General features: G+C 49.3%; 1 protein-coding gene across 8 annotated transcripts in view; it reads right to left on the minus strand.

The window, feature by feature from the left end:
- Positions 1 to 22,551, minus strand: part of LOC308479626 (rho GTPase-activating protein 39-like) — a 101,275-nt gene that overhangs the window by 50,057 nt on the left and 28,667 nt on the right. The window contains exons 1-2 of one of the 8 annotated variants that reach the window (XM_081010371.1): positions 10,258 to 10,588; positions 2,399 to 2,438 (exon numbers count right to left, since the gene is read on the minus strand). The exons of 5 other annotated variants lie outside the window; for them this stretch is intronic. In XM_081010371.1, the coding sequence (XP_080866497.1) occupies positions 2,399 to 2,438; positions 10,258 to 10,393 (176 nt within the window). In that variant the 5' untranslated portion in view covers positions 10,394 to 10,588. Of the gene's footprint in view, positions 1 to 341; positions 389 to 2,398; positions 2,439 to 10,257; positions 10,589 to 22,551 lie in introns of those variants that run through there. 2 more of the 8 variants (XM_081010374.1, XM_081010375.1) reach the window with 2 other exon arrangements.

Genomic DNA, 22,551 nt, shown 5'->3' on the forward strand with positions numbered 1-22,551 from the left:
GTTACAGTAAAATTCGTGTTAAATTGCTGTTTTAGGGGGTGTTTTCCATCATCTGGAACGGATCAATCCACTTTTCCATTACTTTCAATGGGAAAGTGCACTTCAGGTTAAGAACTGACTTCGGGAACCAATTAAGTACTTAACCTGAGGTACCATAATGTTTCAAACTGGTGGAACTAGTGAACACCTGTCTTCCAGTTTCTAGCATTTATCCTTTACTGTGATCCAACGCTGGTGCTTATTCTCTTAGTAAGAGACAAGATGTAAGGGCACAATCCTCTCATCCAGTATATTAGCAGTGTTCTAAATATGCTGCCGTATAATATAGCAAAACATCTAACCTGCATCTGCTTTCATTTGGATCCCCTGGTCAAGTCTTGTCCCTTTCCTAGAACAATAAATATATGAACACTGAGTTTTAAGAAAGGCTGCTCCAAGAAGGTCTTCAAATTTGTGCTCTCTCTGAACACTTTATTTCGCCATACAACTTTACCAGCTGCTATGGTCAGTTCCTAGAGGAAAACAAATTCTATTTCCAACATCATGATACTCTCTGTCTGGATTTTCTGCCAAAACCAGGAAAAGCTATAATTTGAAACCCCTAAAGCAAGCAATTATATATATGCCCACACTTATCATGCACATTGTCAGGAAAATTACAGAGAAACCATGGTAAATATAACTGCAGCCAGTTTCACAAAGTGTCTGTTGCCTTTGTAAATAGGTATCATCAAAATACACCAGAGTCTGTTTAGTTAGGCATATATATATTCCTGTTCTGCAAAAATATAGAATAAATACTGTTAAGTAGAACAAGGGTAGCCAGCCTTTCTTCAGCCAGCCCTACAAGAGCCTCATGGCATGGCAGACCCACAAACCCAGACATACTGAGGACCTGTCCAAATAGGGATACGGCACATATTATTTCTGTCTATGATATATATTCATGCATGAAAAAGCAGTGTTGAAGGCCTTCCCCTCTGGCCCCAGCTTATTTGTAGCTGCAGCTCAGGAGAAGGACACACACACACACACACACACTTAGGGAATGGAGAGATTTGCATTCCCATTGTTGTTCTAGACTGCGCAGAGAGACTGAAATATCTATGCTGGGGTAAGGAACCTGTGGCCCTCCAGATACTGGACTCCATTTCCTTGACCACTGGGCATGAGGATTGTGGCTGATGAGAACTGGAGTCCAACAACTTCTGGAGAACCACAGGTTCCCCATCATAGCTCTGTGATCACAATAGCACAATGATGGGCCTTGACAATGCCAACTTCTGTTCAGTAAAATATATATGCTAAGTTGTTGGGGGGCTGCCCTAAATAATTTAACTAGACACAGGCTACCATTTAGCAGCCCCACCTCAGAGCTTCCTGTCATCTCCAATACTAAATGTCTGTAGAGTGAACACACATCTGAGACATGTGCCTGCAAAGACACTACATACAAGCACAGCCTGGTGATATTATAATTAATAATAAATTTATAATCAATACCCAGCTATCTAAGGCAATTGTAAGGCAAAATAGTCCTATTTCATATAAGGAGAAAAGATATATGCAGGAGAACTGTGTCCTTGATCCCACGAAGCAAACCAATACAGAAGCTTATTCCTATGCAACTCTACATCTTTGAATAACCAATACAGTCCAACCTCTGTTTATGTAACCCTCTGGTTATGTAAACTTTGGGATGCGCGCGCGACAAACCTGGAAGTATTTTACTGGGTTTCGCCATGCGTGCATGCGCAGAAGCGGTCCTCAGGTTGCGGAAACCTTGAGATCCAACCAGACCTCTGGAACGGATCCCATCCACAACCGGAGGTACCACTGTACAACTTATCTGCAGGGCTGATTACAGAATAACTGAGTGAAGTGCACTAAGGGGTATATATACAGTAAGATATCCACATACTGTGTCCAATAGGCATAAATTAATTAAACACAACTACTTTGTCCTACACTGCAAAAAGACGTAAGGGCGGAAAACGAGTGTATATTTTCTGTGGGGTCTGTGAGTACAGTGGTACCTCGGGTTAAGTATTTAATTCGTTCCGGAGGTCAGTTCTTAACCTGAAACTGTTCTTAACCTGAAGCACCACTTTAGCTAATGGGGCCTCTTGCTGCCGCCGGAGCACGATTTCTGTTCTCATCCTGAAGCAAAGTTCTTAACCTGAAGCACTATTTCTGGGTTAGCGGAGTCTGTAACCTGAAGCGTATGTAACCTGAAGAGTATGTAACCTGAGATACCACTGTACTATGCAGAGTAAGCACTGAAAATATACGTTGATTTCTGTCCTTGTCTCCTTTAATCAACTTCTGAACTGAAAGCTCTTGGGCGGAGTGGGGTTTTTTACAAGGTAAGGCACATAGCATAGTGCCTTACACTCACCTCTCCTTCAACTTTTGAAGACCAGGATTCACACAAGAGCCTAAGTAATAAGAAAAACAGAGGGAAATGCAGCCAGATTCACAAACAACCAATTCTTAGTTTAATTGCATGTTGTTATGAGCACAAGCTCTAGAAGCCCCAGGGTATGTCTCTGGGCTGACGGCTTCAAAAAGCCTGGGACCTGCTCCAGAGCTGAATTTTTGAAGTGCTGTACTCCCATTGAAATTGGTATTTAAAAGTTAATATCCTGGGCCTTTCTTGCTTAACACAGAGAAGATTAGAATAGAAAATATACAGCATATGCTACAATACCTCAAAGAGACATTTATTGGAAAATATTTTCCAGCCTGGATCACAAGAAAACTTTGGGAAATGACCATTGGTTTCATATACATAATATATAGTACTTTTGCTTGTGTGACCATTTTTAATAATATGCTAGTCACTTTTACTTGCAGGAGGTATTTAATGCCAACATTAAGAAATGGTTTCTACTACATATTGGCAAGTGGTACAATGCACTCTACCACTCTGCTTCAGAGTGCAATCTTATGTGTAGCTACTTGGAAATAAATCCCATTGGGTTCAGTGAGGCTTATCCCAAGTGTGAATAGGATTTCAGGCTGTGTCCCTTTAACCTAGTCAGCACAGGCTAATGTAGTCAGTTTCCTGGGTGGGGGAATAGAATCAGAATCTTTATACTTGGACATATTTGCCTAGTTCCAATGATTTCAGAATGATTCATTCCTCAACTGCTGGGCCTTGTTCTACCTGCCTAACTAAACTGTAGCTGATTATTTGGGACACAGAAAAGGATTCCCCGAAAACTGTGGATTTCATAGAATTATAGATTTGTAGAGTTGGAAGGTACCACAAGGGTTATCCAACACCCTGAAATTCAGGAATCTTTTTGCCCAACATTGTTTTATTTACCGGTAATTACTGATTCTGGATTCTCCTGTCTTATATTGGATCTGCCTCACTTTGATCTCTGAATGTCTCCATAGTAGTATCTGTACCAGTGCTTATTACAGAATTCCATTTAAACATCAGTCTGTTCTTCATTATCCTGATATATTTATATTTGTACATTTTGATACACAGGTGCTTCCCTGTCTTCAGAGTTCTGGGCTCCAACCTTCAACATTTCTTCTAAAATAAAAATTGAATTTGCACAATGGCACCTCTGAACACCAACAACTACAATGCTGCATGGTGATGAAAGAGATGAGAGAGAAAGGTCTTGTTGCCTTTTGTCCTGGCTCTTTTGGCCTGATTTCCTTTCCTGGCTTATGAACCCTGTAGCCTGCCTAACCCTCAAATTAGTGTCTGATCATCCTTGCCATACAAATGTGATGCTGAAAAGGACCAGGGTCTCTGAGTTTGATTTCCTAAATAAAGTGGTGAACATGCACACATCCACAAACCCACTAAAAACAAACAAATCTACAAAATGCAGGCCAGTGTTACGCACAAAGAATAGGTGCAATGCCAAATAGTGTCTGCAGGGAAAATAGATCACTTAAAGCAAAGCTTGCCAGCCTGACCATCTTTGTCTGCCTCCCCTTTTGAAGCCAGAACTGGGACAGGGAGCCTACTAAAGGAATTTTATCTGCCGATTAAAACCTTGAGCTGATGCAATACCGAAGTTTTTCCAGATTACTGTTATTGTCTGCGGCCTTAGCATGTGTTTTGTATGACTATGATTCTTCAGGTAGGTGTTACTAGAAGGTTTAACAGAAACACCAGTAGCAAATTTTGGAACAAACGGGATTTACACTGAAGGAATTATTTGAACATCAAGTTCTCCGCACATTATAGACTGTGATGGCCTGGGATTCCGATTCGGAGGATGAAACAGAGGAATCCCAGCCTGCACAGGAGTCCCCGCCTCCAGGGCCGGCTGAACTGGGGCAAGGCCTAGATGCTGAAGAGCCTGCACCTGTGGCAGTGCATCAGGAGCTGGCCCCAGGTGAAGCCCTTCTGGCCCCAGAGGGGCTTGACGACTCAGTGGCCACAGGTGAGCCTCCTCCAGGGCCCAGTAACCCTTCGGCCTCTCCTGATCTGCAGAGGCTTAGGGCAGAGAGGCGAAGGGAACTGGTTGCCCCCAGGAGGAGTGCTCGCCTTAAGGCCAGAGGAGGCGGGGCTCCTGGGGACCGGGACCGCCCCTGGCCTTAGAAGAGGATAAAAGCCCAGTCAGCCCGGCCCCAGGTTGCGGGAGCAACGTCGTTGTTGGCTTCGGACCTTCCTGTGTTCCTGATCCCTGCTCGGCCTCCTGTTCCTGACTATCCGGTACTCCTGTTCCCTGCTCGGCTTCCTGTTCCTGACTATCCGGTACTCCTGTTCCCTGCTCGGCCTCCTGTTCCCGACCATCCGGTGTTCCTGTTCCCTGCACAGCCTCCTGTTCCAGCGTTCCTGTTCCCCGCCCGGCTCTCTGCCTCGGACCTTGCCCCTCTTCGTATGGACTCTGCTACACCCAAGGTACCTTACCCCCGGGACCAGCACAGTTTGCTCCCGCCACACCCGCACTTCCCCTTCGTAGGGGTGCGTTCGGGAAGAGCCAGAGGCCATGGCTGAACAGGCGGCTGCACTGGTGGCTTTGGCCCAGGAGAACCAGGCCTTGACTCACACCGTGCAGCAGCTCAGCGACGCGGTTGTGGCACTTCAGCAACGCTTGGAAGCCCTACCGGCTCCTGGGGCCGACGCCCCGGCTCCTGGCAAGTACCCAGTGGCTTTGCCTGAGAAATTTGATGGAGCCCCGGCCAGCTTTCCCATGTTCCTGGCCCAGGCCAAGCTGTATATTCAGGGGCGAGCCCGGAACTTTCCTGACGACCGCACCAAGGTGCACTTTTTGATTAGTTTGTTAAAGGACCAGGCGGCCAAGTGGGCGTTGCCGCTACTCAGGCAAGACTCCCCCTTGCTGGCAGACTATACGGGGTTTTGCAATCGTTTGGAGGCCGCGTTCGGCAACCCCCAGAAAGAGAGTCAAGCCAACCGGGCGATTCGGCGTTTGAAACAGGGCAAGTCCACGGTGGCCACATATACCACGGAGTTTCGGCTGTTGGCACAGGACTTGACCTGGAATGACTCGGCACTGCGGGACCAGTATCTCGAAGGGCTTTCGGACGAGGTACTGGACCAGTTGGCCACAATGGAACGCCCCACCACGCTGGACACTCTCATTCAACGGAGTCTACAAATAGACGACCGGTTGGAGGATCGTCGTCAGGCCCGGGGTCGCCGACACTTCCAGTTCACGGCACCAGCTTTTTCCGGCAGCCCCACGGTCACAACTGATTTAACGGAGGAGCCTATGCAGCTCGGGGCAGTGCGGCCACGCCTTTCCCCCGCAGAGAAGGCGCGGCGTCGGGAGGGAAATCTCTGTCTTTACTGTGGCGGAAGTGGACACTTCGCTCTGTCCTGCCCTGAGAAACGCCAGCTGCAGGGAAACCGCCAACCCCAGTAGCTGATGGCCCTAGCTACCGGGGGTCCCAAACCGTACAGAATGGGCCCGCACCAATGGACTTGCAACATCTTATGGTTTCGGTACGTTTATACCCTCCAGGTGGGCCCTGGATCCTCACCCATGCTTTGGTAGATTCAGGGGCAACCCGCTCCTATATGGACGCTGCTTTTGCCGCCCATCATCAGGTGCCACTTCGGAACAAGCCAGTACCGGTCCAGGTGGAAGCGATTGACGGACGACTTCTGCGTTCAGGTGCCGTTACTCAGGAGACCCAGCCCCTGGTCCTGTGTCTCCAGCAGCACCGGGAGTTGCGAACTTTGGACATTGCCTCTATGCCCCGCTTCCCCCTGGTGCTCGGGATGGACTGGCTGGAAGCCCACAACGTTCAGATTGACTGGGTCAAATGGACCGTGCACTTCCCAGACCCATGTTCCCATGCTCAATCCGGAACGCTGGCGGCCGCGCCCTCAGAGGAGGCAGCACCCACGCTCCCAGCCGTGTACCAGGACTACCAGGACGTGTTCGAGGAACGGGGGGCAGACCAGCTGCCGCCGCATCGGCCTTTTGACTGCGGCATAGACCTCCAACCCGGAGCGCCTTTACCAGTGAGTCGCTTATATTCCCTAACAGAGCCAGAGCGCGAGGCTTTGCAGGACTTCTTGCGCAAGAACCTGGAGCGTGGGTTCATTAGGCCTTCCACCTCGCCTACCGCGGCACCAGTGCTTTTCGTTAAGAAGAAATGTGGGGAACTCCGCCCTTGCCATGATTACCGAGCCCTGAACAAAATTACCGTCCCAGACCGATACCCCTTGCCCCTTATCTCGGAGCTGCTGGAGCGGGTGCAAGGGGCACAGGTGTTCACCAAGCTGGACCTCCGGGGGGCCTACAACTTGATTCGGATCCGAGCCGGGGATGAGTGGAAGACAGCGTTTGGGACCCGGTACGGGCAGTTCGAATATTTGGTTATGCCTTTCGGTTTGTGCAACGCGCCTGCTGTGTTCCAACGCTACATCAACCACGTGTTTCAGGACTTGTTAGACAAGTACGTGGTGGTGTATTTGGATGACATACTGATTTACTCCCGTGACCCGGCTTGCCATGAGGGACATGTCCGGACCGTGCTGCAGCGCTTGCGTGAGCACCGTTTGTACGCAAAGCTCAGCAAGTGCGAGTTCCATCAGCGGACTGTGGACTTCCTTGGTCACCGGCTCTCTCCAGATGGGGTGCAAATGGACCCGGGGAAGGTGACAGCGGTTCAAGAATGGGCGGCACCCCGGAACCGCAAGGACCTGCAGCGTTTCCTGGGGTTCGCCAATTACTACCGGACCTTCATCGCTGATTATGCTCATCGCACCACCCCGTTGACCCGGCTACTGCGCCCAAAGACGCCGTTTTCCTGGGACAAGGAGGCAGAGGAGGCGTTTCAGGGGTTGAAGGCCTGTTTCCAGAGGGCACCAATCTTACAACATCCTGACCCCTCTCGACCCTTTGTGGTGGAGACCGACGCTTCCAGTACGGCTCTCGGTGCCGTCTTGTCTCAACAGATTGGTCCTGAAGCGCCACTCTTACCCTGTGCCTTCTATTCTCGCCAGCTCCTACCAGCGGAGCGTAACTATACTGTGTGGGAGCGGGAACTACTGGCCATCAAGGTAGCCTTTGAGGTCTGGCGCCACCATCTTGAGGGGGCACGACATCCGGTGGAGGTGAGAACCGACCACCGGAACCTGGAGTACCTCCAGACCACCCGCAAGCTGAACCAAAGACAGATCCGGTGGGCGTTGTTCTTTTCCCGGTTCCAGTTCCGGATCCGCTACATCCCTAGCTCTCAGAATCAGAAGGCGGATGCCCTGTCCCGGAAACCTGAAGACAACACAGACACGGTACAGCAAGCAGAACCCACCACGATCCTACCTCCGGCTGCATTCCTGGCCACCCAGGAGGCGCAGCCACTGCAGGTTCGGGTGCGGGAACAGCAGCGGGTCGACGCTTGGGCCCAGGAACGACTCCGGGAGCTGGCTGAAGGGTCCAGCCCACAGTATCCGGGGCTGGTCCTGCATCAGGGCCTCCTGCTGCACCACGGTCGTCTGTACATCCCGCCAGGGCCACTGCGGCTGGAGGTTCTCCGGATGGCCCATGATGCCCCAGCAGCGGGGCACTTTGGACGGTATCGGACCACCCATCTGGTCAGTCGTGAGTTTTGGTGGCCCCGCCTGAAGGCTGACGTGGCTCGCTACGTTGCTGGTTGTGATGTCTGCCGGCGCGCCAAGGGACCTACCGGGCGACCCCCCGGCCTACTTCAGCCATTGCCAGTTCCACCGCGCCCTTGGCACACAGTTTCGTTGGACTTTGTAGTGGACTTACCCTCGTCTCGTGGCTGTACCTGCCTTCTGGTTTTCTCCGACCATTTCACCAAGATGGTGCACTGCGCTCCCTGTCCATCTGTACCCACAGCCAAGGAAACTGCTCAGCTGTACCTTCAGCATGTCTTCCGCCTGCATGGACTACCTGAGCGCGTGGTGTCCGACCGGGGCGTTCAGTTCACATCCCGGTTCTGGCGAGCATTACACCAGACCCTCGGGACAGAGGTCTGCCTCTCGTCAGCCTACCACCCACAGACCGATGGCCAGACGGAACGGGCGAACGCGGTGCTGGAGCAGTACCTCCGGTGTTACTGCAGCTACCAGCAGGATGACTGGGTCAACCACCTGGCATTGGCGGAGTTCGCCTATAACAACGCGGTGAATGCGTCCACCCAGCAGACCCCGTTCCAGGCCAGTTATGGTTATCATCCACGGCTGTTTCCAGAGGTGCTGCCGGCATCCGCGGTCCCGGCGGTGACGGAGTGGCTTCAAGAGCTCCAGTCCCAGCAACAGCTTTTGGTGGAGCAACTGCGCCAGGCCAAGGAAGCGTACAAAGCCCAGGCCGACCGCCACCGCCAGGTGGGGCCGGAACTTCGCGTCGGTGACCTGGTTTGGCTCTCCACTCGCCACCTCCACCCCGCTCGACCTTCGCGGAAGTTGGACGCCCGCTTCACCGGCCCGTTCCCTATCGTAGACCAAATCTCTCCTGTGGCATTCCGTCTCCGGTTACCCGCAACCCTGAAGGTTCACCCGGTCTTCCACAGGTCCCTTTTGAGTCCGGTGGCCCCACCCGACGAGTTCCACCCGAACCGTCCCCGACCGCAGCCAGTGTTGGTTCGGGGAGAGCCTGAGTACGAGGTGGAACGCATCCTGGACTCCCGATACCGCAGGGGAAAGCTGCAGTATCTCATTGACTGGAAGGGGTACGGACCGGAGGACCGTTCCTGGGAACCAGCGGCCAATGTCCACGCACCTGCCTGCCTCCGAGAGTTCCACGCGACGTACCCCGGCAAGCCGGGTCCGGACCCTCGGTTGAGGGGGGGGCCTGGGAGGGGGGATGGTGTGATGGCCTGGGATTCCGATTCGGAGGATGAAACAGAGGAATCCCAGCCTGCACAGGAGTCCCCGCCTCCAGGGCCGGCTGAACTGGGGCAAGGCCTAGATGCTGAAGAGCCTGCACCTGTGGCAGTGCATCAGGAGCTGGCCCCAGGTGAAGCCCTTCTGGCCCCAGAGGGGCTTGACGACTCAGTGGCCACAGGTGAGCCTCCTCCAGGGCCCAGTAACCCTTCGGCCTCTCCTGATCTGCAGAGGCTTAGGGCAGAGAGGCGAAGGGAACTGGTTGCCCCCAGGAGGAGTGCTCGCCTTAAGGCCAGAGGAGGCGGGGCTCCTGGGGACCGGGACCGCCCCTGGCCTTAGAAGAGGATAAAAGCCCAGTCAGCCCGGCCCCAGGTTGCGGGAGCAACGTCGTTGTTGGCTTCGGACCTTCCTGTGTTCCTGATCCCTGCTCGGCCTCCTGTTCCTGACTATCCGGTACTCCTGTTCCCTGCTCGGCTTCCTGTTCCTGACTATCCGGTACTCCTGTTCCCTGCTCGGCCTCCTGTTCCCGACCATCCGGTGTTCCTGTTCCCTGCACAGCCTCCTGTTCCAGCGTTCCTGTTCCCCGCCCGGCTCTCTGCCTCGGACCTTGCCCCTCTTCGTATGGACTCTGCTACACCCAAGGTACCTTACCCCCGGGACCAGCACATAGACATAAGGACATGTACAGAGAAGCTTACCTTCCTAGCAAATGAAATTTTTGCTATTCGCTAATTTCCAAACAAGGGGGCAAAAGCTGTACAGAAAAGCAAACATGCTGCCAGAAGGGATTAGGCAAAGAACAAAAACACTATCATCAAACTGCAGAATCTCTCCTTTCTCTCCCCTGCCACCACTTCTGTGGGAGATGATTTAAGGGGGGGGGGAATCAGCGAAACTCAACAGAACACACACACACACACACACACACACACACACACACACATAAATGAACTGACCTTTGTGCCTCCTGACCTTGGCTCCAACTCCCTTTTGCTTCTTATCTTGAAAGGATTGCCCTTGTGGTTCCTGATCCTGCCTTCCACTGACCACACCTTCCCACACCCCTCCAGTTTGTGGTCCTAGTCTATTCATCCAGAATCTCCTAAGGGGTTTTTGTGGATCTTACTCTCTCACTCTTACTCCTGCACATTAAATATAAATATTACACTGGCCCTGGCAAAGCTCATTTCCCTGGCCCAGTCCTGAGGAATGTGTCCACAGTCCTAGTTCAACTGGAACAGAGAAGGTATGCTTAGAACTCTCCCCCCCCCCCAACAGCAGCAAGTGAGACTCAGCACTGAATGAAAAGGTAACAGGCCAGAGTCTGACTGAAGCAAATAAAGTTCCATCAGAATTCCTGGAATACTGGATAGTGGCCAGGGGCTTGATGTCCTTCCACTGCTGTCACGCTCCTCTGAACTGCTGGAAGGTGAACAGCTGCTAAATGCTACTCATCATGCACAAACAATATCCTTATTTTGAGAACACAGATGTGCCCATAATTCTTTAGTAGCATTCAGGAGATTCTGATCAAGGCAGGTTGCTGTTATTTGAATTTAGACAATCTGGGTCTTTGTCATTTGGAGCTGCTGTTTTAAATAATTTCCCTCTTAACTCTTCTCTCTTCAGTGCTGCTGGCTGATGTTTCAAGTGTTTGTATGGAGGACAGCATCTAGTGACCATTGCCTGATTTTTTTGGAATCCTAGCCAAGCAGGTTAGGAACCATCCAGACATAACCTCAGAAAATGCTCAGGTGATTTGGCACCAGGCCCTGTCACTCAGCTGCAATGTGAATGAGACTGTAAGGGATACAACTGAATTTTATAAATAGATTTTCTGTGCTGGACAAGCTGCTTGTGTAATTAGTTAAACCTTCCAAGTCTCTACACAGCTGCAAACTATTTTGACCATCACAGATTGTATTACAGTGCAGTGTGTGCTCTGAACAACAACAAGGAGTGTGAACACAGGACCCACTGACATCTCTGTTGGGAACAAAAGTAGGGACGTTATAGGAAACAACCGCCTGCATTTTATCCATCATTACAAAACCTGTTATCCACCTTGCATAAACGCAACACTGTACTCTAAAAATATGACTTAACACCATACATAATGCAACACACATTTAAATGTCAAGGCAAGCTACCACATTGCTACACACAAGCTATTAGCTCCTCCCTGCAGAGACAAAATGAGGGTACACAGCTGAGAGTACATGCTTTCCAGTCAAGTCATAGAAAACAGAAAGCTGCCATATATTAAATTGGACTATTGGTCCACCTAGCTCAGTACTGTCTGTACTGATTGGTTGCAGCTCTCCAGAGTTTCAGAGACAGGGCTTTTCTAACCTACTAGGAGATACCAGGACTGAATTTGGCTTCTTTTGCCGGCAAAGCATGCACTCAACTCACTGAGATATATATGTGGCTTTTGTAAGTCACTTTGAGACCTTTGTGGTATAAAGCAACCAATAAATAAAATAATGATAATAATAAACCTGGTAACTTTTGAAAAAGCATTATGTAAGTTGCTGTGATATCACTGTGAAATAAAATCCACCCCCTTTTCCCCGGTGTTTTCAGGAGGGAGTTTGATTGGAAAATATGGGGAACTTGACCAATAAAAAACAGGCAAAGGTAGGTGGTGTGTGCACATGGGCAGGAGGTGCTGTGCTATGACTGCCCAAGATAAGAGAAGGGCCAGACAGATTTAGCACCCACAACTTCCCCTGAATATTCAAGCCAAAGCTCACTCACTTTCAGAAAATGAAGGAAGAGTTCTCTGGATGGAAACAGGGGTACTTAAAAAGTGATACACCTCCTGGGTGCAGGACCAGATCACAGACAAATATTTCCTGAACTATTGGCAGGGCTGGATAAAGTCATTATAGGTGAAAAACAACTTTCAAATGGTTAGAGTATTAGGCCAGGACTGGAAGACCCAAGCTGAAATTCCCTCCTAAGCACAAAGCTCACTAGGTGACCTTGAGACAGCACTGGCAGGGGAAGGGGGTGCGGTGGGTGCGACCAGCCCTGGGTGTAACCCCTGGGGGGGGGTGACATTGCCTCCCGCCCCCCTAGGACACTCGCCCCACCCCCGTGGGCGGCTAGCCCCGCCCCCAGGTGCACAGCATGTGTGCCGCTCCAGGTGCCAAAGAAGCTAGCTCCGCCTCTGTGAGGCAGAGTTACAGGTTATTTGTGAGGAAAAACCAGAGGAGGAAACTATATATGATGCCTTCAAATCCTTGGAAGAAATGTGGGGTTTAAGTGTGGTAACTAAATTAAAAATGAGCAGTAAACCTGCTCTTATATCAGCCATCTTATATCAACTATAAACATTACAAACTGGGCTGCCTATGTTCTAAAATGTCATGTACAATTTGATACAGGATTTTAATTATTGACAGTGTCGGCTTTTGTTTTTTTAAACCTACCTTTAAATTTATGGAAGTAAACCTGAAAAAGCCTCCTGTGTTTAGAAGACACAGCTTTTATTTCCAGCTTGCCATCCTTTGTATATTTTAATAGTGATTCCCAATATAAAGTCTGGAGTTTCTTTCAATGCAGAGTATGAACTAGGCATGGGTTATTTATTGTAGCATGGCTCTGTCTAATTTGCAGTTGCTCTGCAAGGGACACTATTGTAGCTTTATTTCCTCCTGATCACCCCACACATTATCCAAATGCCAAAGAGTCAGTTGTTTGCTTCCCTGCCAAAGCCCTCTATTTACCAAACAGATCTTCAAACAAAACAACCACTTTGCATATGCTCCATGCAAAGGCCTGGGACTCATTCTTGCAGGAAATGTACTTTCCATTCTGGAAGACTTAACTTCAACAGAGTAAAAATTTGCAGCAAGCCAGTTAAAGGACTCTGACTCTGAAGTTACATATTCAAGTCCCAGAACAAACCAAAATGTTGTGTGACATTCTTCAGCATCTGCTTTCAGCAAATAATAGCCTTCTGTCTTTTTTCTTTCTTTCTGGGATTTTGAAGTTGCCAGTCTTTTATAAGGCAAAAGAGAGAACTCATTGAAAACCTGCAAATACTTGTGTACTTTGGGAAGGATTTGGCTATTTTTCAGGTAGCAAAGTCCACAAGAGACTAGTCATTAAACCTATCAAACAAAGATAAATGTTGTTTTCATTGCAACTTATGTAGTTTCATTTTTCGGGAACTCTCTCAGATTGCAGCTGTCCCTATCCACAGTTGTTTCCCTCTGTCTCTCAAAGCCGAGCACTCTTGAACATATTAGCTGTCCAAGCTTGTTAAGTGTGACTCAACTAAATCACTACAACTCTGGGATAGTGTAGGAATTTGGCGATAAGCCAAACAACAAGGAGAAAACTGCTTAGTCCACAAGGATCCAAAATTACACGTTTCCTTCAACTTCCAGTTACTTTGTAAATCCAAATAGAGGCACATTGTGACTTTTGAACAGGGGGAAGAACAACCATTTTCCTGATGGTGCTAAACTACAGAAAGGAAGCCAAATGGCTAACCAAATGAAAAAGTAAAGATCTGTTTACAAAACTGCACTGAATAATGAGACATAAATGTTTGTTCCATAAACAGAGAGAGGTTAATAAATCGACAAATGAAAGGCACAAGGTGTAGGTCTAGCAAAACATTTTCAAACTATGGGCTTCTTCAGCATTTGCCGTAAACAAACCAATCTAAACATAGTCGGTCATTGTTTATATTGCGGGACACAAAGACATAAGTAAAACTGCTACTTTAAAGGCTCGGGTGGAATACATTGGGGTTTAATTCTGCATCCAGTTTTCAGATATTTTTATTGTGAAAAACATATATATTTTCAAACAAGAGCACATTTGATAACTGAGGAGGAGAAGGATAAGAAAAAAACATGTGTTGGGGTGAACAATACTTTTTATCCCATAGCAGGCAAGCACAACACAGCTTGATTGTTGACCAGAGTTAACTGGCAACACAAAGCGCCACAGATCAGATTGAAAGTGCCAAGGACATTTGGAGAGGGACTGTAAACAAGTGTTTATATGCTAATGCTAGAAGCCTCTGAGCCAAGATGGGTGAACCAGAGTGCTTGGTCTTAGAGGATGGCACTGATATAGTGTGAATAACAGGAACCTGGTGGAACAGAGAGAAGCAAAAAAACTGCCAATATCATAATGTCATCATACAAATCTATGGCGTGACTGTATTTGGAATACTGTGTATAGTTCGGATCGCCCTACCTCAAAAGGGATAATGCAGAGTTGGAAAAGGTTCAGAAAAGGGCAACCAAAATTATCAAGGGGGTGGAGTTACTCCCCTATGAAAAAGATTATAGCATTTTGGGACTTTTTAGTTTAGGGAGAAGGCAAGCAAGAGGTGACCTCATAGAAATTTATAAAATTATGCACAGTGTGAAGAAAGTGGATAGAAAAAAAGTTTTTCTCCCTCTCTTCTAAGACTAGAACTTGTGGACACCCAATGAAGATAAATGTTGGAAGATTTGGGACAGATAAAATAAAGTATTTATTCATGCAGTACATAGCTAAACTACAGATCATGATCCCACATGAAGCAGTGATGGCCATCAACTTGGATGGTTTTAAAAGAGGATTAGACAAACTTATGGAGGATAAAGCTGTCATAGAGTTGGAAAGGACCTTGAGAATCATCTAGACCCCAAACAATGCAAGAATATGCAGTTGTCCCATAGAGGGATCAAACTTGCAACTTGGCATTATCAGCACCACAATCTAACCAACTGTGCTATCCAGGCTATCAAAGGCTATGAGCCACTATGGCTATGTTCTATCTCCACTGGCAGAGGCAGTCTCTGAATCCCAGTTACTGGGAATCCCAAGCCTGAGAGCTGTTGTGCTCAAGTCCTGCTTGCAGTTTTCCCATTGCAGGTTTGGCCACTGTAAGAACAGGATGCTGGCCTAGATGGGCCATTGGCAGGCTCTTTTTGTGTTCTTTTGAATCAAACCTATAATGGGAAAGCTTCCCTTTCTATTATAGAATGTCAGGGAACTGCCATCGGAAGGAAGGGAAGTGAAAGGGCTCACACAGGTTGGGAGAGACTCAGCAGCTGAAGAGGGAACCAGTAGGGGGAGAGGAGCTGGGCTGAGGGAAAGGGAGCTGGAGGGATGGCTCAGAGACACTTCCAGCGAAAACAGTGGGGAGGTTTCAGGACCTCCTGTAGGGACACCCACTCCTCGCCGGAAACTGTCACGCAGAGAGTCCAGAAGACGTGTTTCCGTTAAGGAGCTTTTATGTTGGAAGCGATTCCGAAAGCAACCACTGTCGGAATCTGCCAGCGACTGACGGAGCCATGTTTAAGGGGCTCCGTTACAGACAGAGGTTTGCAAACTTGACCAAACTCTGAGGGACTAGGATTTTACACACAAGCAGCTCATCGTCCCATCACAGCATTCCGACAGTCTTCGTGAGCAGCTTGTGCAGGAGAAGGCATCATGAGCAACCCAGCCGGAACCGGAGAAGCAGGAGCTGGAGCGGGTCCAAGCCTGGAAGAAAGGTACCGGGTGTTGGAGGTCCAGCTAGCGCTGCAGACGGCGAGGCTTGAGGAGAGGAGGGCTCAGGATGCAGACAAAAAGGGGAAAGACACCCAGCTCGTCAGAAAGGTACCAGGATTGGTGCAGAAGTTTGGGGGGGAGCCCAAAGACTATCATGGCTTTCGGACAGAGATGCAATATGCCCTCAATCTGCAGTTTGATGAATTCCCTGATGAGGAATCACGAGTGGCTTTCGTGATTGGGCATCTTGAAAAGGGGGCGAGAGACTGGGTTAGACCCCTGATGGCAGCGAATAGTGACGTCCTAAAGGACACGATGAAGTTCTTTCGCGCCATGGATCTGATGTTTTCCAGCGATATTGAACAGGGAGTGGTCCGCAGACAGTTAATGGCTTGCAAACAGGGGAGCCGATCTGTCCGTGAGTACTGGACTGACTTCACCATGTTGATCCATAAATTGGGGTGGGATCTATCGGCGGAACCCATTCAAATGCTCTTTGAAGAAGGGCTTTCTTCGGCTGTGAAAGACGAACTTTCCCGGGCGCCCAGGGCGGAGTCTATGGACCAGCTGACCAAATCAGCGCTGACCATAGGAGCGCGCCAGGAGGCGAGAGCATTGGAGAGGCGGGAAGGGAAGGGGGAACGTTGGAAGGAGTTCCGCATTCCAGACATTCCAGAGCCAACTTTCCCGCCGGCAGAGCCGATGGAAATCGGAACAGCGCGCGCGCGCGCAGTTTCAAAGCCCAGTGAGGGGGGAAAGAAGGAGGGAAAAGGCGCCCGGAAATGCTATCTCTGCCAACAGCCAGGTCACTTTGCCAGAGTCTGCCCCCAGAGGAAGGAATGGCAAGGGATGGTAGGAGCTGTGGAGGGAAGAGAGGAAGAAATACCGAAGCAAGTAAAAGCCAACGCCTGGCTGCCACCGTCGGGGCACAGCAGCCAGGCCAAAGAGCAGTGAAAGTGCCCACGCCAGAACCTCCTAAACCCGCCCTAGTGATAGAAGTGGCGCTAGAGCTGCCAAACGGACACCCTCTAAAGATAAAGGCGCTGTTGGACTCAGGCAGCTCCTGCAATTTCATGAGCAAAGAGTTTGCAGCTGAACACCAGATACAGACGATCCCTTTAAGCAACCCCCTGCAGGTGACCACGATCGATGGCAGGGAGCTGTTGGGAGGAGAAGTCAGCTTGCAGACCGTCCCAATGATAATGAAGGTGGCAAGGCACACCGAACTGATAGCGTTTAATGTGGCCACCTTGGGAGGAGCTCCCATTATATTGGGGATGAGCTGGCTAGCGTTACATGATCCGCTGGTGGGCTGGCATCAGAGAGTGGTTTCTTTTGGTTCAGCACATTGCTTAGAACACTGCAAAGAGGGAAAGGGTTTGGCAGGGGCCCAAGCCACCCTAGCAGGGACTGAAGTAACGGAGAACGTGAAGGTACCACGACAATACGCAGATCTCCGCGACGTCTTCAGCGAAAGGGAAGCTGACCAATTACCCCCGCATAGACCCTTTGACTGTCAAATCAATTTACTCCCTGGGGCACAGCTCCCTGTAGGCAAGCTGTACGCCATGTCAGACAGAGAGATGCAGGAGCTAAGAGAGTTCATTGACAAGAACCTGAAGAGAGGGTTCATCAGAGAGTCCAGGGCGGTGGGGGGCAGCCCAGTGTTTTTTGTGGATAAAAAAAACACGAACAAGCCGAGGCTTGTGTGTGACTTCAGGGCCTTAAATGCAGTGTCAGAACCAGTGGCTTTCCCTATGCCCAGGATTGACGACATTTTGACAAGGGTCAGGAAGGGAAAGATTTTTACTAAACTGGACCTAAGGGGGGCGTACAACCTGATACGAATAAGGAAGGGGGATGAATGGAAAACCACCATGTTCACCCCTTTGGGGGCATTTGAATATTTAGTTATGCCCTTCGGCCTACAAGGAGGCTCCGCGTGCTTTCAATCGTTTATGAACCACGTCCTGGGGCCTTTGCTTTACAAGAATTGTGTGGCCTTCTTAGACGACGTGTTGGTGTATTCTGAGAATGAGGAGCAGCATGTGAGAGACGTCAGAGAAGTGTTGAGCAGGCTGCAAGCCAACCAGCTGTGGGTGAAACTGGAGAAGTGTCAGTTTCATACCAAGGAGGTGGAATTCCTGGGGTATTGCCTGTCAGACAAGGGATTGGCCATGGATCCCGGCAAGGTCCAGGCGGTGCTGGAATGGAAAACACCCAAAACAAGGAAGGATGTGCAGAGGTTCCTAGGATTTGGGAACTTCTATCGTAAGTTCATCCGAAACTTTGCCCACCTGACGGCGCCCATTACGGACTGTCTCAGCAGTAAGAAGAAGTTCGTTTGGACTGAGGAGGCGGAGCGAGCATTTGAGGAACTAAAAAGGGCCTTCGCCTCGGAACAACAACTCCTGCATGTGGATTTACAAAAACCGATGAGAGTGGAAACTGACGCATCAGACAGAGCTATTGGGGCGGTGCTTCTGCAGCCAGGGAAGGAGGAGTCAGAGTGGAGACCGTGTGCCTTTTTTTCGCGAAAGCTGAACAAATCCGAGAGGAACTACACGGTGTATGACCGAGAACTACTAGCCATTCATGAGGCGTTCCGGAGATGGAGGCACCTGCTAATTGGCGCACAACATAAGGTGCAAGTGTGCACTGACCACAAGAACCTAGAGTATTGGAGGACGGCACGAGTGCTCAACCAACGGCAAGTGAGATGGGCCCAGGAGTTCTCCAAATTTAACTTTGAGATTTGTTACGTGCCAGGCCCAGAGAACATTAGGGCGGACGCTCTCTCACGCAAACCTGAATATTTGGAGGGGGAGGGAGCACCCGAAGAGAGACATGTCATTCCAGAGGACCGCTGGGTGTGTGGGGCGGCATTGGTGGGACAAAGAGAACTGGTAGAGGAAATAGAGAATGATGAATACGCCCAGAATAAGCTCAGAGGTCTTAGGGGTGAGGGAGAGGAACCAGGGGGTTTCGAGGAAAGAAATGGAGCTTTGTATTACAAAGGGGCACTGTATATCCCTGAAGGAGACTTAAGGGGGAGGGTACTCAAGCAGTTGCACGACAGCCCCACGGCGGGGCATTTTGGACAACACAAAACCATGTGGTTGGTCACCAGGGAATTTTGGTGGCCTAAGGTGAGGGAAGATGTACGGGAGTATGTAAGAGGGTGTGAGCAATGCCAGCGAGCCAAAGGGGAGAGGCGGGCACCGGCGGGGCTATTAGAACCCTTACCAACCCCAGAACGACCTTGGGAGGCAGTGTCGATAGATTTTATGACTGATCTGCCGAAGTCCAAGGGGAAAACAGCCATCATGGTGGTGGTAGACCTACTAACAAAGATGTGCCACTTTGTAGCCTGCTCGCATGCAGTCACGGCGGAAGAGACAGCGAAGTTATTTGTAGAACACATTTTTAGGTTGCACGGGGTGCCATTGAGGGTGGTCTCAGACCGAGGAAAACAATTTACTTCCAGGTTCTGGAGGAAGCTCATGAGCTTACTGCAGGTGGAGGTCAACTTTTCGACTGCCCGGCACCCTGAAACCAACGGGCAGGCGGAAAGAGCAAACGGGGTCCTCCAGCAATACCTGAGGTGTTATGTCAATGACAGAGAGAATGACTGGGTAGAAAAGTTGGCGCTGGCGGAATTTGCCTACAACAATGCCGAGAATGTGTCCACAGGGATGAGCCCCTTCTTGGCTAATTATGGGTGTCATCCCAGGGCTTTCCCAGGGGGAGAAGGGGAGAGATGGGGTGTCCCGGCAGCCGAGCATTTTGTAGAAGAAATGGAAGCAATCCATCGTCAGCTCCAACTCAACTTAGAAAGGGCGAAGGAAGAATACAAGAGGCAGGCAGACAAGAACCGAAGGGAAGGTGAAACCATAAGGGTGGGAGATAGGGTGTGGCTGTCAACCCAAGGGTTGCCGTTCAAAGGAGGTTGTAAGAAATTAAGACCCAGGAGATTGGGTCCCTTTGAGGTCATTCAACAGGTCAACCCAGTGGCTTTCAGGCTCCGGTTACCCAACCACATGAAACTGCACCCAGTATTTCACAGGTCGTTACTGTCACCGTATGAGGGGGGACGAGAAGGGATGGCCACTCGGGGACCGGTCATAGAAGAAAGGGAATGCAGCAGCCATGTGGCAGAAATCCTCGACGCCAGATGGAAGGGGGATCAGGTGGAGTATTTGGTAGCGTGGGAAGGAGAACCGGAGTCAGAAAACACTTGGGTAATGGCAGAAGATATCAATGACGAGGTATTGATAGAAACGTTCCATCAAAGGTTCCCAAGGAAACCTCAGCCTGTGGAGAGGTTCCGGAGGGAATACTTTGGGACCACCGATGAGGAGGAGGAGTTGGAAGGATTCTCGGAATCGGAAGGGGAAGGGGAGATGGACTCTGAGGAGGAGGAGTACTTCGAGACCAGGAACCGCAACAGGTGGAGAGAAGTGTTCGGGACATCGGAAGATGAAGGAAGTTCATTCCGGGGTTTTGCCTCCTCACCGCCCGTAGAGGAGGGGGCGAGAGGGGATGAAGGGGGCCCTGGAGGGGAGGTGGATGTCAGGGAACTGCCATCGGAAGGAAGGGAAGTGAAAGGGCTCACACAGGTTGGGAGAGACTCAGCAGCTGAAGAGGGAACCAGTAGGGGGAGAGGAGCTGGGCTGAGGGAAAGGGAGCTGGAGGGATGGCTCAGAGACACTTCCAGCGAAAACAGTGGGGAGGTTTCAGGACCTCCTGTAGGGACACCCACTCCTCGCCGGAAACTGTCACGCAGAGAGTCCAGAAGACGTGTTTCCGTTAAGGAGCTTTTATGTTGGAAGCGATTCCGAAAGCAACCACTGTCGGAATCTGCCAGCGACTGACGGAGCCATGTTTAAGGGGCTCCGTTACAGACAGAGGTTTGCAAACTTGACCAAACTCTGAGGGACTAGGATTTTACACACAAGCAGCTCATCGTCCCATCACATAGAATATGCCGCTTCCATTGACGTTCTCTCTACAACTCACATGACAGAAATATCAAGGCAACAGTGATCTAGCGACTGCATAACATTTACAATTATCACGTGAAGGACAACACAGATCAATTCCTCCCAGCTTTCTTAAAGGCATTTCTAACCAGAAGATTTCCTTGGTGTCAGCTGTGCCTACCCAATATCAATGATGTGCCAACAGGGACTGTGCCAAATCTTGCTGTGCTGATCCTTATTAGTCTAAACTGCAGACCAGGAGATTAGCTGGAACAGCACAGGTGTTCACAGTCCAAAACAACATTTCCCTGCAGATCATGCAAGCCCTCACATATCTGTGCACCTTCATTTTTTTGGACACTGCTTCTAGTTTAAAACTTAAATTATGCAGTACTAGAAGCTGTGGCTTATACACAGCCTAAATTTCATATGTATTATTCCTACTAGGCAACAAGAGCTATCAAAACTCTTTCTATGGGTTGCTGCATCACGAAATGAAGAGATAGTTAAGCTTGGGCATATACTCTCTTACAGATTCAAAGCTCCACTCACTGCATAGTGCTGGGCCAATAAATTCATTGCCAGTCTCTCTGCTCCCCTTCCAGCCATTCTCCCTACCCCTGGCACTTGAGTTCAAGTTCAGACAGAACCAAGCACAAGTGTGTTTAAGTAATGTCTTTATATTTCAGTGCCAGGCTGGAAAACAAACACATCCCATTTATTTCTACTATTAAGCATGGTATCTGCTTAATAAATATTTAATTGTCCTGGGTATGGATGCCTAGGGTCCAATTCAGCACTTTATGCAGTCCAAAACTCAGATGCAAAGGATAGCATCTGAAATATAACTTCTCTCTTGACTGGTTTTCAAACAAGTCTATCCCAGAAGGAATGGAAATGCATTGTGTAAAAAGAAAGTGAGTGGCAACAAAGTGTTAGCAGCTGAGGTTATGCTGCATCCGTTAGAATTTCCTGACTGTGTCTTGAATGGCCACTTGCCAAGACAGTAACTGTTCTATTCAGTTGCAGCCATAGCTAGCCAGCTCTGATTCAGAGGAAATGAAATATGGCCCTTTTCAGTTACCTCTAAACAGGGGAGAATGCTCTCTTTTAAATGTTCAGCTACCACTTTAGCAGGCATCACCATTTCACCCAACCTTCTTACAGATCACTGGCTCATCCAACTCTGATAGTTGCTGCACTACAATGAACTCTGGCGAATAAAAACTATGCAGCATCAACCTACACCAGGCTTCCTCAACCTCGGCCCTCCAGATGTTTTGAGACTACAATTCCCATCATCCCTGACCACTGGTCTTGCTAGCTAGGGATCATGGGAGTTGTAGGCCAAAAACATCTGGAGGGCCGAGGTTGAGGAAGCCTGACCTACACTTTGTCAAGAAAGGCTTGGATTCCACTAACCACCACAAATTATGACAAAACTCTGGTAATTTGAGATTCTGAGATCATAAAGGTTTGGAGGCACCAAGGGTCTGTGATGGTACTTTTAACACATCTTCTGTCCACAAGGCCTGTAGGGAAAGGCCTAAGTCCCTATGAGGGCACGTTGCTAAATTATTAAAACATGTTTTTGTTTTAATTATAAGTTGCATGTCTTTGTTTCTCAATTTCACCCTTTTATTTGGTTATGTATGTATAGTGGTATTTTATGCATTGTGACTTGCTGTTATTTTTTATTGATTATACTTTAGCAATTATTTACTGTAATTGTTAAGAGTAAATTTCTGTGTAATT

Source organism: Podarcis pityusensis, assembly GCF_964106645.2.
Source record: "Podarcis pityusensis genome assembly, chromosome: 6".
In the NCBI taxonomy this organism is placed as follows: Eukaryota; Metazoa; Chordata; class Lepidosauria; order Squamata; family Lacertidae; genus Podarcis; species Podarcis pityusensis.